This window comes from Oryza brachyantha, chromosome 2 (assembly GCF_000231095.2).
Source record: "Oryza brachyantha chromosome 2, ObraRS2, whole genome shotgun sequence".
NCBI lineage: Eukaryota > Viridiplantae > Streptophyta > Magnoliopsida > Poales > Poaceae > Oryza > Oryza brachyantha.
In genome coordinates this window covers 25014558-25032346 of record NC_023164.2, presented here as the reverse complement: position 1 = coordinate 25032346, position 17789 = coordinate 25014558, and the positions used below count along the sequence as shown (strand labels likewise).

The 17789-nt window shown below is 46.2% G+C and overlaps 3 protein-coding genes across 5 annotated transcripts; 2 read left to right on the top strand and 1 right to left on the bottom strand.

The window, feature by feature from the left end:
- Nucleotides 1-1193: 1193 nt before the first annotated feature.
- On the top strand, nt 1194-3163 carry LOC102708214 (growth-regulating factor 1). The gene is made up of 3 exons (XM_006647933.3): nt 1194-1511; nt 1614-2558; nt 2644-3163. The coding sequence occupies exons 1-3, from the start codon at nt 1292-1294 to the stop codon at nt 2649-2651; spliced, it is 1173 nt and encodes a 390-aa protein (XP_006647996.1). The 5' UTR covers nt 1194-1291; the 3' UTR covers nt 2652-3163.
- A 3292-nt stretch (nt 3164-6455) lies between these two features.
- Nucleotides 6456-9856, top strand: LOC102707933 (replication protein A 70 kDa DNA-binding subunit A). The gene is made up of 2 exons (XM_006647932.3): nt 6456-6923; nt 7900-9856. The coding sequence occupies exons 1-2, from the start codon at nt 6655-6657 to the stop codon at nt 9590-9592; spliced, it is 1962 nt and encodes a 653-aa protein (XP_006647995.1). The 5' UTR covers nt 6456-6654; the 3' UTR covers nt 9593-9856.
- A 197-nt stretch (nt 9857-10053) lies between these two features.
- LOC102707465 lies at nt 10054-16781 on the bottom strand. Of its 3 annotated transcripts, none has more exons than XM_040520281.1 (9): nt 16480-16781; nt 14321-14464; nt 14062-14218; nt 13803-13864; nt 12116-13072; nt 11382-11465; nt 10567-10827; nt 10434-10490; nt 10054-10342 (listed from the first exon to the last, which is right to left on the bottom strand). In XM_040520281.1, exons 2-9 carry the CDS (start codon nt 14420-14422, stop codon nt 10169-10171), a joined length of 1854 nt encoding a protein of 617 aa, XP_040376215.1. In that variant the 5' UTR covers nt 14423-14464; nt 16480-16781; the 3' UTR covers nt 10054-10168. The 3 variants fall into 3 exon arrangements, with proteins under 3 accessions (XP_040376215.1, XP_015689292.1, XP_006647993.1); XM_015833806.2 differs by lacking the exon at nt 16480-16781 and adding an exon at nt 15211-15414 and having other exon boundaries at nt 10567-10824; XM_006647930.3 differs by lacking the exon at nt 16480-16781 and adding an exon at nt 15211-15411.
- Nucleotides 16782-17789: the final 1008 nt, after the last annotated feature.

Sequence of the window (17789 nt, the reverse complement as noted above, 5' to 3'; positions counted from 1 at the left end):
CAAGGGTATTTTTTTTGACCGAAGGCATTACAAAGAACAAAAGTGTCGGTCTAATACCAAGATCGTTTAGGACTTCAGATTTTAGTGGTGGTTTAGTTTCTGCCAAAATTGGTCTTATGAATAGTTGATAATTTCGATAGTTTAGTGCTTGTTTATGTTCAAGCCAAATTTTGGCATCTATAAAAGGAAGGCCGAATACATCAATAATTTACATAATCATTCTTTATTCAATTTGAACAAACCTTGTCTTGTCATGAATGACCATGCCAAAAGTTAACAATGTATAGCGTTGCACAGACCAGGGGTGCACAGAAAACTCAATGTTCGTGACTCCGATCAACTCGTAACTCGATCAAATCAAACTCGTAATCTTAATGAATCAAACTAAGATTGTCTTTTAGCTCACGACCTGTTTGTTTAGCTCGTGAGGACCAAAGATCACAATATTTTCACACATTTAATACTAGCCACTAGTGTTTAGTCCTATAATTACATTCAAACTACTATATTTTGAGTTATTTGTTAGTTATTGTCTATTCTTACGCTAATATATGTTAAAAATAAGAAATTTATAAATTATGGAGACAGTTTAAATGAGATATAACTCGTTAGCAAGCCTAATGTGCTTAACGAGTCAGCTCGTGAGCCGAGCCAAGCTAGTCTATTAGCTCGTTAGTATTAATGAATTGAGCTGAGATAACTCGTTAAGATCGACTCTTTGGAATGATTGAACTCGTTGAAATCATTATATAAATACTTATGTTGTGATATGAAATTTGTATACTAAAAATTATTATATTGTGAAACAGAGAAAAAAAAATAAATGTGGAAAATATGTACTCTAAGATTAAAATCGTTAATTTTTAATGATGCCTGCGACCGATAATCCGAGCATGTGTGGCAACTGGCAACACATCGCATGCTGGGCTGCTGGCTGCTGGCTGCTGGCTGCGGGCTGCCTGGCTTGATGACCCGCGACCTAATTTCGCAGGACGACCCTAGGATTTTTGCTGCCGGTAGCACCGAGCCACGGGATTTCGCAGGGTAACCCTCGGGTTTTCATTGCCTCCGGAAACACCCTCCGGCCACCCATTACAAAATCCCCAGCCACCTAGCTCTCGCTCCCACTCGCCAACCACGACGCCGCACGGCACGTCGGCACCCGCACCGCTCCGCGCCACCGCCACCATCACGCAGCCGCGACCATCCGATCGGCCGCGTGATCTCCGTGTAGGTAGTGTTTGAAGAGTGCCACGCTGCGCTGCCGGTGAAGAGGCGGTCGGGGCGAGCGATGATGATGATGAGCGGTCGCCCGAGTGGCGGCGCCGGCGGGCGGTACCCGTTCACGGCGTCGCAGTGGCAGGAGCTCGAGCACCAGGCGCTCATCTACAAGTACATGGCCTCTGGCACGCCCATCCCCTCCGACCTCATCATCCCTCTCCGCCGCAGCTTCCTCCTCGACTCCGCCCTCGCCACCTCCCCTTCCCTCGCCTTCCCTCCCCAGCCTTCGCGTACGTCGTCGTCTTCTGATTCTCCGTTCATTTTCCGTTTCGCTTCCATTCACGTAAGCATGGCAGATGCTAACTCATTTGATTGATTGGTGCTGGTCGTAGTGGGGTGGGGTTGCTTCGGCATGGGGTTCGGCCGGAAGGCGGAGGACCCGGAGCCAGGGCGGTGCCGGCGTACGGACGGCAAGAAGTGGCGCTGCTCCAAGGAGGCGTACCCGGACTCCAAGTACTGCGAGAAGCACATGCACCGTGGCAAGAACCGTTCAAGAAAGCCTGTGGAAATGTCCTTGGCCACGCCGCCGCCTTCCTCGTCCGCCTCCTCCCCGGCGTCGAACGCCTCGGCCGGCGCCGGCGCAGGCGCTACCACCACCTCTTCACCCGCGCCGTCCTACAACCGCCCGGCGGCGCACGACGCGGCGCCGTACCAGGCTCTGTATGGCGGTCCATATGCCGCGGCCACCGCTCGCACGCCCGCCGCCGCGGCGTTCCACCCGCAGGTGAGCCCGTTTCACCTCCACCTCGACACCACCCACCCGCACCCGCCTCCGTCGTATTACTCCATGGACCACAAGGAGTACGCCGTCTACGGGCACACCGCCAAGGAGGTGCACGGCGAGCACGCCTTCTTCTCCGATGGCACCGAGAGGGACCACCACGCTGCTAGCCATGGCCAGTGGCAGTTCAAGCAGCTCGGCATGGAGCCCAAGCAGAGCACCACGACTCTTTTCCCGGGGACCGGTTACGGGAACACCGCGGCGTCGCCGTACGCCATCGATCTTTCGAAAGAAGACGACGAGGAGAAAGAGAGGCGCCAACAGCAGCAACAGCACTGCTTCCTCCTGGGCGCCGACCTCCGGCTGGAGAAGCCGGTGGGCCACGACCCCGCAGCGGCGGCGCAGAAACCTCTCCGGCATTTCTTCGACGAGTGGCCGCATGAGAAGAGCACCAAGGGTTCTTGGATGGGGCTCGAGGGCGAGACGCAGCTCTCCATGTCCATCCCCATGGCCACTAACGACCTCCCCATCACAGCTACCTCCGCCTACCACCACGGTGCGTACTTCCTTCGTCTGCTCTGATCAAAATCGTTTTTTTTTTTCCTTTCATGGCAGCCGTGCTGACGATCCATTGTGTTCAGATGATTAATCTCCTGAAGAAGTGATCAACACGGAAGGGATCAACTGCTTCCTTAATGGCGAATCGATCGATCATTGCATCTCCAAACTAATGTTGATCATTCGGGACATCATGAATGACAGGCCGAAACAAACTTACGACTACGAGTTCGCTGATCCTCTTGTTTCCACCTTTTTTTTTTCACTTGCGCCATTTGTAATGTTGCTTCGAGTGTTACTGCTACATTTTCTGTGAAATGGCCTCAGAATGATGCGGTCGGGCTGATTAATTAGGTTAGACTCTTCCTGAATCAACTTAGGAATAGATTTTCTGCCTGGTTCCTGTCAGTCCCTGTAATATCTGCAGCAGCTTGGGAGCTTCGCTTTTGTGAACTCCTTTTTTTTTCTCTTTACGATTCCTCTGCCTGTGATAGTATGTCACATCTCTGGATTCTGAGGAAAGCATAGTCATCCTGTTTCACATCATACTTTATGCTTTCTGACAAGTCGGTATGGTATTCCTACTTGGTTTAAACAGCACGCTCGCTGAGGTTAAACAGTTGAGTACTTTGGTTTGGTTAAGTGCTGCTACCACTTGGTCTAGTTAAGGAGTACTAGTAGGTTAAAGATGGGTTGTTGAGTCGTTTAGGCTGTCGACCAAGCCATGTCCATTGCCATTCTGGCTTATCACTGCAAAGTCCCAGGCAAAAAGATTCTCTCAGGGTCTCTTCTCCCCTGAACCGTTTTCCCATTGACCAGCCAATGCTGCAAGAAGCTGGATGCAGAGCTGGTAGCTGCAGTGCCCCCACTCCTGAACCTGCAGAGAGGACTGTGATGACTGACCCCTGGGTCTCCAAGGATTCAATGCCAACTGCACTGCAATTGCTGCCGGCCCCCTGAGACAACGTCAGGGGCTGTCAGCTCTCGCGTCCATGCGATTGAATGATCCATGCTCAGATTGCTGGCCTCACACAACAGTCTGCAGCGCATGCATGCATGCATGCATCCCACAGGACACAAGCAGCTCCTCCTTGCAGCAGCAGCCTTCAAAGCCTGCACTTGCTGTCTGCCGCGAGACGGTGTCTGCCGGCCAGCGCCGTGACAGTCTCTCCGGTCATGAGCTCAAGTACCGGTGGTTGTGGCACTGACGTGTGGGCCACCCGCCCTCCAAAGCACTGCTCCGACGTGCACAGCACTACTGGCCGGCAACGCACAGCACGGCACTGCACTGCACCACTAGCTCGCCTGCCTGCCTGACACCACAGAGAGTCTGGTCTTTGAGCTCTTCGAGTGTTTCTCCTGCCTGAGAAATTCCCAGAAATTACATGTCCCACGTTACAGCCTTCGGCTCATCGAACAACAATTTACTCTCAGTTTTCACAGTACTGTCACCTCCCTCCACCTGCAGAAGGTGGTTCCGACGCGTAATCCGGAGGTGCTAAGTGCGATTTTAAACTAGAAAAATCAGTTGTTTTTCACTGAATCCAGTGAGCACGTATTCGCTCTGACAGCGAGTTAAACAAATCCGAGGCGCCCAGTACTGTCACGACAGAGCCCACATGAGCCTGGCTCCAGCACGTAACGCAGCTTGCCAATACTATTTTTACTAGTAATAAGGGCATCCCCACACAAGAAATCTGAACCACTGTGGTAAAAACAAGTTTATATACTGTAGTCATCATTACTCCTAACACAAACTATAATTTTTCATATAACACACACGCTTGACACCTCGAGTCGAGCTTCACAAAACTTCAAGGAGCCTCCTGAGAACAATAGTAACCCCAAATGCTGTGCACGTCTCTGCGATTCTGCACCCGTCTCATCAGCATAATCAGGCAAAGCTGCATATAGACAGCATAGTGCAGCATGCGGTGAATCGATCGCACGTGGAGAGCCTCAGGTTGCACGGTTTTGGTAGGGGGCGTTGCAACCGCGACGAGCGAAGCCGTGACGGCATGTTATTCTACTGACACTGTCGCCTTCCCAGCTCCCATCCGTGCGCGACCTGCCTGACGACCACTCGCGTGTAAGCCTGCATGTGCTTGCGCCTGATCCCGTGGCACGTAAATACAGTAGTACTATCACGCTCGCTGTGTTTCTTTTTTCCCGTTTTCGACGGCCGGTTCAGTCAGTGGCTGCGAGAGAAAAGCTGTGGAGAAGAGATTTTTAGCAGCAGTGCACACATGCGTGCACGGGCAACCTAGACAGCTGGGGTTTTTCTACGGGGGGAAGAGCTGAATAAACTAGTGTCGTCATTCGCGGCAACTCTGAGTTAGGACAGACTGATTGCCAGATTATTCGGTTTTTAGTGTATCGGCGAGGCATCTGACGTCCTCGGGATATGAGGCCCTGCAACGTGGTGGTCGCGGCCGCTGCTGCCACTCCCCCAAAAGAAAAAGAAAATGGAACCGGAGACGGAGGAGGTCGGCGACGACTCGCTCGGCTGCGGCACCGGCACCACCGGCGCGTCGTGTGAGTTGATTCTCGCCGCGGCGTCATGGCGGTTTTGTTTAAAATCCGTCGCGTGAAGGGATCCGATGCGGGGATGTGGCCTGGTTTTCCGTGTTGGGGGCGAGATGTCACGGCGCGCGACAGCATTTCTCGTGTCAGCCGCTTAACTAAACGCCTCAATCTGAGAGCTGGTCGTCAGGGATCAGCAGCATCTGTCAGGCCACAGCCCAGTGGCGCAGTTGCAAGTGTAAAGAACAGTACACTCCTGCAGTGTCAGCTGGGACTCTTCAATTCGCTGGAACGGTACTGCGGTGACATCATACAGACCCTGGACCAAGGGAAACAAAGGACTTGGGTGCGGCTTGGCAGATGGCACGGTGTGTTTGCCCGTGCTCTTCCCTTGCTTTTGGCCATCCTCGTTGCCAGGTTACGAGAGTATTCCCGACAACTTATCTATTCTATTGTCTATCTTAAAAATAAAGGATAAAAACTATAAATTGAGTTCTAACAGAACGATCATCATATCATCTATTTTTAGATATCATCTATATTAGAAGAGAACCTTTATATTTAGATGATCTCTCTCTATTCTACAAAGAGATATAGAGGATATCATATATGAATAATCTAGTAGAGTACAAAGAGATATGAAGGATAAAACTAGTTTAGATAATCATCCGAATAAATATATAGATGATCAAATTTAAATGAGTCGTTAGGGATGCTCTTAGTAGAGTAATAAACAATACTACTATTGTACTATGCAGCTTCTTCACTTTCTTTAGAAGCCTTTAAACTCCAGGAAAATGTTGTTATTCTTTACAAATATTATCAAATTGCACCATCCATTCCAAAATTTAAGTATTTCTAGCATTATTTATAATGTTATTTGTCATATCAATCACTTATCACTTAAAATCATTTCCATTTTATTTCCACCCTCACATCTTCATTCATTAGTCTTTTATCGAGTGACATCCTAGTATTTTTTTCACCCTTATACTCATTAAACAACCTAGAAACACTTAATATTTGGGATTGAGGTAGTACATTTTTTTGTTTCGTTAAGGAGGCCAAACTGTATGGCATCATGGGCCAAAATGATGCAGGAAGACGGCCTTCGAGTTCACGGCGCCGCGTGACGTTCCATGACCATTCTGTCTTGTCTGGTGGGCTACGGCCCAAATATCAAACTTCCACCAGGCCTCAGCCCAGACCAGCCCAGCGTAATTTCCACCCACTCAGGGGAGCTTGTGGCCGTCCGATGCGGTCACGCCAGCTCGATCCAACGGCGGACGTCTCTGAAGCGGGTTGATGTCTTCCTCCGGAAGGAGCAGCATATGCAGCATCCACGTGTACGGCCTCCGAGGCAATCAAACCGCCTCTCTCTCTCTCTCCCCACGTTCCGCCGTTCGCGACCATTTCTAACCCAACCCCTCGCGATTTTTCGAATATCCGAGCTCAATCCCTTGCCGTTCCCTTCTCCTTCCTCGCAATCGCACTATCCAGACCGGATTCTCCCGTTAATCCGCGGCGCCGTGTCGGATTGAGGAGGAGGAGGGGTGGCGACGGCGGCGGCGATGCTGACGCCGAACGGCGTGGTGGCGGCGCTGGCGGGGGACACCAACCTCAAGCCGGTGGTGCAGATCGTGGAGCTGCGGGGCGTCAACGTCAACGGAGCGGGGGTCACGCGGGGCGAGAGGTTCAGGGCGGTGGTGTCCGACGGCACCACCACGTCCTCCGCGCTCTTCGCTGCGCAGCTCAGCGACCGCGCGCGGTCCGGCGCACTCCGCCGCGGCAGCATTGTGCAGCTCTCTGAGTACGTCATCAACGACGTCGGGCCCAGAAGGTTTTACCGCCTCCTCCACCTTCCCCTTCCCTAAGCCTCTGATCGATGTGCGGTTGCGTGCGATTTGGGCCGTTTCGGTTTAGGGTTTACGCGTGCCAATCGGTTGGTAAATTGTCAGCCACTGATCCTGTTTCTAACACAGTAGACGCATCATTTTTTTATGATGTATGCCAATGGTTTGTTTATGACATCATTTGATCGGTGCTCGTTAACCATTTGTCCGATTGATTTGAATGCTAATTTTGCATTTTTGTGGTTAGAAAGAAGCATAGGTATTAGAGAACTCTAATCTGCGGGTCAGACTGTCCTGTAATCCAAATTGGTGTTTATGGATTGTTAATTGGTTGGCATTTGTATTAGCGAGTACAAAACAGTGCAATATGTATTTGGGTAGATTCGTCTGTGCCTTTGGTATTTGCTATTTGCTGACAGGTAGCATGTGAATGATGAGGTAGTATGGTTGGTTTGATTAATACACAGTTGTCTGATTTAGTTCATTAATTTAGTTATACATCCATTTTTTTCTAGTTTACTAGTACTCATGCTTGGGTGCATCATGAAGTATGATTTCATCATTGCAATTACATATTGCTCAGCAATAATGGTCAGATCACCTGGTGCTGTGAGCACATTGTAGAATTCAGTTCAACACACCAGCATACTAACTGGTGCTTGTTGGCACTGGCTAATATTAAGATAATGCATTTCTTTTTTATCCTGTTAAAAGTAAAAAAACTGGAATTGTAATTGTGTTCACATTCAGATCATGTTGACAATGCAATAAATGCAAATGTGAAGGTAAGTTTCTGACCAAAAGGTGTTTTAATAAAACATAGTGTTCATTTAGCAGTGTGAACCATCATATTCTGAGACTATTACATTTTTTATTCATTTTCAACTGATCTACTTGTTTATGGAGCAGAATCAGTAATGTTTTGTATTTGTTAGGCTGACTGACTTGTTGCAATACCTGTAGGATTATTGTCATTCTGAACCTGGAAGTTCTTATTGAGGAGTGTGAGATAATTGGAAGTCCGACAACGCTTTCAGAAACTGGATTTCCTAACTCAAATCCGATGAGAGTAGAGCAATTTAATGGAGCACCTCAATATGGTCTGATGGCAGGGAACTCACCAAATACAACTGCAAGGCCTACTGACAACGGTCCAGTTTTCCAACGTTCAATGACAGGAAACTCCTCTAACTTTGCCACTAGGCCAAATGACAACAAAGTTCCAGTCTTCCAACCAACAGTCCAGCCAGCCTATCGCCCTGCACCCAATTACAAAAATCATGGATCAATCATGAAAAATGAAGCCCCTGCTAGAATAATCCCCATATCTGCTTTAAATCCTTATCAAGGCCGCTGGGCTATCAAGGCTAGAGTTACTGCCAAGGGAGATATCCGCCGATACCATAATGCTAAAGGTGATGGCAAAGTATTCTCTTTTGACTTGCTTGATTCCGATGGAGGTGAGATCCGGGTGACATGCTTCAATGCTCTTCTTGATCGATTCTACAAAGTTGTGGAAGTTGGTAAGGTCTATGTGGTATCAAGAGGAAACTTGAGACCTGCACAGAAGAACTATAACCATCTTAACAGTGAGTGGGAGATTGTATTGGAGAATGGGTCAACTGTGGAACTTTGTCCTGATGAGGACAGTTCCATTCCCACCCAGCGGTTCGACTTCAGACCGATCAATGAAATCGAGGATGCCCAGAACAATGCGATCCTTGATATCATAGGTGTTGTTACATCGGTCAACCCTTGCACCACAATACAGAGGAAAAATGGGATGGAAACTCAGAAAAGAACTATGAACCTGAAGGATATGTCTGGTCGAAGTGTTGAGGTAACCATGTGGGGTGACTTTTGCAACAGAGAAGGCTCACACCTGCAAGAAATGGTTGAGCGTGGGACTTTTCCGGTGCTGGCCATCAAAGCAGGAAAAGTGAGTGATTTCAGTGGCAAGTCTGTTAGCACAATTTCTTCAACTCAGCTCTTCATAAATCCTGACTCTGCTGAAGCTCATAGGCTCAGGCAATGGTTTGATGGCGGAGGTAGAGATGCCTCTACTCAGTCCATTTCCAGGGATATCACACCTGCATCATCGAGGAATGAGATCCGAAAGACAGTTGCACAGATCAAGGATGATGGTCTTGGAATGGGGGACAAACCGGACTGGATCACGGTGAAAGCCACCGTTATATCCTTCAAGAACGACAACTTCTGCTACACGGCTTGTCCTAACATGATTGGCGACAGGCAGTGCAATAAGAAGGTGACGAAGGGTACTACTGGCAATTGGACCTGCGACAAATGCGATAGGGAGTTTCAAGAGTGCGACTACAGGTATCTCATGCAGTTGCAGATTCAAGATCACACGGGAACAACTTCAGTGACAGCATTCCAGGAGGCTGGGCAGGAGTTGCTTGGCTGCTCGGCACGAGAGCTCTACACACTCAAGGAGCGCGAGGACCCTCGCTTCGCAGACACCATGCTCGATTGCTTGTTTCAGGACTATCTGCTCAGGCTGAAGGTCAAAGAAGAATCATACGGTGATGAGCGCAGGGTGAAGATTACGGTCGCCAAAGTGGAGAAGGTTGATCCTTCAGGTGAAAGTAAGTTTCTGCTCGATTTAATTTCCAGGTCCTCGGCGTTACATTAGCAACATGTGCTCCTCTGCTGGCCGCCAGCTCGGTGCTCGGTGAGGGGTAGCAGTTGTCCATAGCCCTCGTCCTCCTGGCTCCTGCTCGACGCCAATAATATTTCTTCACCTTATTTAGGATTTTTTTTCAGATTAGTGCTGAGATTTCCTTTTTGTACCCGGTACTTCGATATTAACGTCGTTTAATGTATCACCTTATATACATGTTAGCACAACTTAATGTATCAGCTTATATATATGGCTTATAATTTTCTGCCCCTTTTTCTGGACTAAGCGAGCCGTCGTGACTAGTTCTTGCGCTTTTCCATGGACTCGAACGTCTCTATTCATTCGTCAATGCACTTTGGACATCTCGTTACACGTTTAAGCTGTGCAACGTGCACACAGGCGAATTTGGGGAACAAAATGGTGTCTTCCAAAAAGAAAAAGAAAATGCATGCGTGGAGATTGTATTCTTTTGCACAAGAACGCGAGTCGCGATCACAAACTTTTCTGTAACGAGTGTTGTATTCATAGGCGTCCAAAAGCGTACATCTATCTCAGTCGTTTCCCCCTCTATTGCACGCAACACGTGGCTCACAAAAAACCCGAACCTTTCCCCTGTACAACCATACTGCTCTTCCCTGAAAACTTGACCGGTACCCTCAAATCGCCAACCTGAGGCTGCATGTCAGCCAGTTCTTTTACTCGTAGCAGAATGGACGGTGGTATTGGTATGGTAGAAGGGTTGCTCTTCCGTGGACAAACACCCTGCTCAGTGCAAGAGAGGGGAGAAACTCATTCAAGATGCAGAGAAAAAGGGAAAAAAAATGCAAAACTAGAGAGAGTGTGTTCATCATACATCGTTTTCAGTAGAAAGCTGTGTCTGGCTGGCCCTGATCAGATTCCGCCACTTGTCCTGAATAAGCAACATGGTCATTGTAACATGAAATACATACACCAAATTAACATATGAGTTGGACAAGCAATTCCACCTTAAGATCCACTGAGGTGCGGTATGAATACGAGGAGAAGGCTAATCTTCTAATCTCGGACCATTTACCAGCCCCATATCGAGCCACACCATCAACCAGCTTCACAACCTCGCTCAATGTCCATGCTCGATGATGCTTCCGCTTCCCACCCCGTTGTATTTTGGGATTGACATCAGCGTTGGCAAAATCTTTGGCCTGTTGACCCTGAACCTTCTTACTATCGGCTGCCTCTACATGTTCTCCTTCCCGCTTGGTGTTCTTCTGCCAGCAAGTTCAACAGACAAAGTAAATATTATATAGCTCACAATACAGAAGTACATATTACTATGCTAGTATACTACACAACAGTTCGGAAGAAGGAGAGGGCAAGCTTCTACACTGGCATGGTCCTTGTAACGTGATTGCTGTGGAAAGAACGCAACGCTCACGTTTTCAAGGGCTCAGCCTCATCTATCCCGCAGCACTGCGCCTCCATCCAAGCTAAATGGAGAACCTGGCATGAGCCAGGCATCCTCAAGTCAAATGATCCTGGTGATCCCAGGAACTCGGAGCCCCCATAGATGTGCAAGGATGAATGTCCCCCCCCCCCCCACCACCACCACCACCCCAAGGGTGTTTTTTCTATAATTCTCTGTTTTCTGTACCGTGTACTCTCTCCTTAATATATTTTGGTCGGCTTCCCGCCACCCCAGCTATGTGTTCCCAATATATTTCTAGTCAGAAGTTCACTCTGAAGTAGGATTTTCACTATGGTGTCCTAAATGAAAGAAAACATCATACAAGTGAAGCGTGTATAGTTGTATGGCTTTACTTACATGGTTCCCCCATTCACCTTCCTTTTCCAAATTCACTGCATCTGCAATGGGGACCTCAGTACATTCCACAGAAGGCTCAAGATCCTAATGCAATTTAAAAAGAAGAGTTCAGATAGCTACAATGAGAGAATGAGATAATTACACCAAATTGAATAACATATGACACAATGAAACCAAGTTGTTTTTCTAAATTATTCTAAACAGGCACATCAGATCAATGGAAAATTGGCACAAGGATGAGGAAACCTTTGAACAAAATAAGACTACTATAGCCAACTCTGCGATAGTGGGGCAAATCAGTTAACAAAGGTTCAGGGATTCATCACATTCAATTTTTGAAAAATAGCACATAATATTTGCAGGAAGTGCCAAGGGGTAAGGAGCGGAACTATGAAAAACAAAACCAATACTCTGCTTGATTGAAAGTCAGGCACGAATCTTTAGTTAGTTGCTTCAAGTGCATTTTCATTTAGATAAGTTTCATAGGCCAGATTTTACCTTGCAAGCAGGAAGCAATTTACAGGCCAAAATGCATTAAGAAAATGCTCTGTGGAAGTCAATATTATTTTCAGAAATAGAGAAGGCATTTGCAACCTCATAACAGAAAAAAAAAAAAAGGACATATCTACACAAAAAAGGGCGTGCATAAAAAATGTTTCCAAGATGTTGGAGTAAAAAAATGGTGGTCAAATTGTTGAGTTGGAAGCATATATAATTTGTAAGTACACAGTTACCCATAATGGAATGAAGTTACTCCTTGGGCGCCCTCTTCTCATCCTTGAAACATATGGTACATGCACACTACACCCTCCAAGAGTATCCCTTCTAGTAGGGTAGGTTGTGCCCAATGAACCAACCTCATGAAAAGGTGCTTCCCGTGGTCTCAACAACACCTCATCATATACAGGTCTTTTTCTAGGTGAAAAAAATCTCCCGGTGGGCTCATTAGTCTCAATATCTGAGAGCTCTTCGATGTATCTTTTTGTTGGCTTCCTAATTCTCTTGGTGGTTCCTTGTCCAGTGAAAATAGTTACTTGTGGCTCGTCATTATCTGTTGGTACTCTTTTGAGCCTCTTGGACGATCTCTGTTGCTCCTCACTATGATAGGGAAAACTTGATGGTAAATCTCTCTGATGTCCTGGGTTCAAGACTTGGTCCCTAACCAGAGTAGCCTCGAGCTCCATCTTTGGTATTCCTTCAACAGCTGCTATTTCTTGTTTGGAACCCATGCCGATAACTTTATAATCCTTAACAACACAACCTGAACTTGGAACATCGCACGAATTGGTCAACCCCATTGCAATACGTCTTTTGAGCCATAGCTTGTCCTTGACAGTAGTTTGGCGCCCAAATGTGGCTCTAAATGCTTCCTGAAGTTCCCTAATTGTAAGATTATCCAAGCAAACTTCTCCCCTTAAAATGGAAAAATCAGGCACTGAACTAGTAAACCCAGAAACAGATTGACATGCGGATGTGTTATTTACAGGTTCTGAGCAGGCATCAGCCTTTTCTTTATCAGAAGAAAGGTCATTTAATACTGTTGATTTTGTAGTCTCTGTTGAAACATTGTCCTGTTGGGCAGTGTTATTACCCCCTTGTTCTGTGTTCAGTTTATCCAGCTCCTGGTCATGAACAGCTGAACAGTTCGAAGGAAGAACTACTGAATCATCTGGTGTATGTAGCCTGTCATCCTGTTCAATGATATGCATCTATTTAGTGTTGCATTAACACATATGTGTAGATTGAAACATAACACGTACATAGCTGTATGATTAGTAGCCGGTAATTTAAGCTTTAAGGTAAATGTGCTCTGATAAAAATAGATTAGCCTGAGATTATATTCAACAGAGATCGATCTCTTATTACCACAACTTTGAATGGTCTATAACAAGTTAGATATATTTATTACATTTCCTGTATTCACCTAAAAAAACTCTCATCTTCTCGTTGCATTGAAGTTCACTCCATATTTTCAATCCATCCATCTTTGTGTCTGTTCTTGACGATGATCTAAAATATGTTCCATAACTTCTAACCAGAGTTGTTACATAAAAAAGTGAAATTTGTTGAGGCCACATACAATTGAACTCTGAGTTGATAATTTGACAGAACCAAGTAGTGCATATTACAAAAAATATTGACCACAAAGATACCTAAAAGCATTACTCCCTCCGTACCATATTATAAGACTTACTGGGTTTGCCTACATTAATCCATGTATTAATGTATATGTTCTGTATATGTGTCTAGATTTATTAGCACATATACGAATCTAGACAAGATCAGAAAGTCTTATATTATGAAACGGATAGAATACCTATTATCTAATATAATAAACATACTATCTGGTCATAAAATGCTCATGCTCATCGAGGATATTTGTGAATCATGTTCATGATGGACAATAGATAAACAGTTTACCTCTAGGGCGACATCTAACATGTGTACCTGTACATCAGCAGTTTCTAATTTGGAAGGCCCCTCTGTGAATATTTAGCAAACAGTCAGCATTTTTAGTAGTCAGATCGGTTGAATCGATTAATGAATCATACTAGCTTGTAAGCTACAATGCATCCTGACAAGCTATGGTACTTAATTGTTGTTCTAAGGAAGTATGATTACCCAAAATGAACATAATAATAAAGTAAAATTTCAATTCAAATAATGTTTCCGAGGGCACCTCCAAAATCAGGCTTTATGCAATCATTAGTAAAGTATTCCTCCACATGTGATACATCTTCAATAGAAGGCAGATCAACCTTCTCATCATGAAGGAAACTTTCGAATTGCAAGACCTCATCCTCTGTAGCAGGAACAAGCGTTCCATCACCTTCAACCTGATCATTTTATTAAAGAAAACATGTTTCTCATGACTATGGAATTGGAAACAATTGTATGGATCTTAATATATAGCCAATTACCATAAGACAAGAACTTACCCGAACTAGCTGGTAAACAACAGGATCAGAATTGGCGTTCTTATCAAAGTCGTTGTCATCACTTTTGTTCTCCATAGCATCTTGCGAGCCACACCCCTCCATAGATCAATACAAGCTTCATCCAATGCCCACACTAATCAAAGTCTACCAAGATGAAATTCTAATGTCAGCTACAATCGGTTTAGAATTAATACTGATAAGTCAATGAAGTAATTCAGCAATCATGAAGAAAATAAAGATAACGAACACTTAAAAAGGATTTCAGACTACAGAACAAGCAAAAGGTGAACAAAAGGGTCCAGCTAATTGTCTAACAGACTATCTTTAGGCACCAAATTTTTTTCCCTGGTATTACAAACAGAGAAAATACATGTGTGGTGCAACAATTCCTTCATAGGATTGACAAAAGTGATCACACCATAGTGAGACCTTCAAAATCCCACCAAAAACTACCAAACTTCCCGTTGATCAAAGTGATGCGATCATAGGAATGATCACAGCAAAACTGACTTCAGTTAACACTACAAAGTGCTCGATTAGAGCACCTAGAATAGCAATTACAGCGACGGTTAGGAACAACCGCGCTCGTTTTCACCATAACCAAAGCTCACAGCACAGGCAACGGTTCCAAATCGAAACTGAACACTAATCATACAACATTGAACACTAAAACAAACACCACAGCGAGCGCTGACGCAATTACTCACCCCACAGGTCCATTAGCGCCACACCGCACAAATTCCCATCCCGGGAACAGCTCAATCAAGCAAAATCCCGCGCGATTGACCACACAATACTAAAATTACCACGGATACCACCTGATCTAACAAAAAAACGGCGGCAAAAACGGCGCGGAAACGCACGGATTGAAGGGATCCGAGTGATCTCACCGCGATAAGCAACGGCTCGATCCACGCAGCATTGCTCCGATCGCCCGGGCGCCCCGGCCGATTGGTGAGATCGCGCGAGGCTGTGGAGGAATCCTTCGCTCCGGTTTCGCTCGGGGAAGAGGAGGAGGAGGAGGAGAGGAGAGCTTCGATCGGTGCGATCTACAATGGAGAAAAGGAACTCGCTTGCCATTGGAAAGGAGGTGGTGGTTTGGAGGACGGGAAGGGGAATTCGATGGGTGGGAGGGGGACGGGCGGCTGGGATGGCGTTCGGATGTGGATCGGACGGATCAGGGGGAGGGCGACGGGTGTGGGGTAGTGGCCACGCAGTTCAGGAGGGTGGTGCAGCATGGCGAGACCCCTTCTCGGGCACGCAAAGATTGTTGCTCGAACTGCGAAAAAACGGCGAAAATCCGGAGGCGGTAGCGAGTAGCAACGCGGTCTTCAGTTCAGAACTGCAGTTCTGCTCGACTTCTCCGATTGTTCACGTGCATTAGTTATAGTTGATTGCATTAGATGAAATGATGAAATGAAACAGTCTAAGTCCAGGTTGTTTGAAGATGTTAAAAAAAATGTTGGGGTGACTAGAGGGAGTTAGTCATCTAATGGAATTAAGAACAGAGGAGGAGCCACATATTTTCAACCCTTCATTTAATCCAGACGAAAGGGAAGAGGTTCAGTATTCAAACCCTGGCTGCAAAGTTCACCGACAAACATCTTTGCGAAGCACATCTCTGTCTGAAGATGTTTCAGAACATTGAACAAATTGGACATGGCAATTACTCCTGTACCGAACAAACAAATTAACTAAATGTGCTACCAAAATTTTAGTGTAAAATTTAATACCTCCTAGTCAAAATTTGGTATACTAAATTTTTGATTAATATCTCACAGTACCTTCTCAAGCACTATCAAATTGCTCTAACTAAATTCCTGATCACAAAGCCACATTAAATTACATCTCCAGGCAGATCATACTCGTCAGGCCTCCACAAAACTCTAGACATGCTGGTTTAATTTACATTGATATCAAGAGAATAATCCAAGCTGACAGAGGTTAAAACCGTGACCTCCCAAATCTCAATCATGGCAAGACTCTGGGCAGGCTCCCTGTCACATTCAAATCAGATGAAACCAGACCACCACAAAAAAAAAAAAAAAAAAACGATGGGGCAGTGAATGTATGTGCATTTCTGTCACCATGAACTAGCCAGGTGATCATACAGTCCCTTACAGAGCCTCAAAAGTAGTAGAAGTAGTAGACAGACATACATGCTGACCACCGGGAGGGGCACAGGACTTGGCGCCGGGGAGTGGAGGGCGCGGAGAGGCAGCCGCCGGCGGGGAGGGGCGCAGGACGCGGCGCCGGGGCGTGGAGGGCGTGGGAAGGCGACCACCGACGGGGAGGGTCACAGGACACCGCGGCGTTGCGGGGAGGGTGCGGGGAGGCGACCGCTGGCGGGGAGGGTCGCAGGACGCCGCGGCGTTGAGGGGAGGGCGCGGGAAAGCAACCACCAGCGACCCCATGTGCTCGAGCGAATCCTAGCTTCTTCTCTCCCGTGACATACAAACCAAGCCAGCTCTCTGTTCTATCTCTAGTAAATGTGAAGCAGGGGCAATTATGTCCCAAAAAACCTAAAAAAGTAATCAAATAATAATCAAATTTCGAAATGGATGAAAATGACATTGCAGCTTGTTTCCCATGTTAGCTATGGTATTTTAAAGAAGCCCATCTAGTCAATGGTACATCTGCGAAACCATCTATTATTGATGCTAGATATCTCATTTTCTCTTGTAAAACTGTAAAACTTGTAGTCTAGTCTTAGACAAAGATAATTCATGACAAGAGTATTGAGTTCTGTATCAAATTGGGATCAAGCCAAAAGGTAAATGCTCATTGTGTGTCTCCACTTCACTGTATCTGTTGACGTTGCCGCCAAGCCCCTCGGTTCCCTCGTTGTGTGCCCTTTTCCCTTGATGTTGGGTCCATCCTCTTTGGTAACATCGTTAACACTAGCTCTCTCGCCTTCTTATTTTTCAAGTCACAGCTCGTCAATTTCTCGTTGTACCACAACTCCGTTCCTCTCCGTCCGGAGGTCTCAAATGGTGACGAATATAGGCATAAGTTGAACTATAAATTGTTCATGTTTAGCGAGAATGGATTTGCGGTGCACGACATGGTGGCGAGGAAGAGATCATTGTTGTCTTGGACATAGCTTAACACGAGGAGTGTGCTCCCACTATGGGCAGGTAAAGCCTTCGGTCCAAACGAGGGCTGCCTGTTGGGGCTGCATGTTGCACTCACCGATGATGCCGGTGTGGGTGGCCGCTAAGGGTGGGTAGAAAACACTGAACTAAAAAGATTGAGATCGAGAAATTCCGTTATCAATTTAGTCCTAGGCAGTAAAATATCAAAATTTATTCAGTCAATTTGGTTAGTCTCCTTGGTTAAGTGAAAAGACCGAATTAAAGAAATGTCCAAATGCAACCTATAATTCACTAAGTTCAATAGGATTAAACTCTATTTTTTACATTCTTACTCCTCCTAGGTATACACCCAATAAGAGTCTTTATTCGGACAT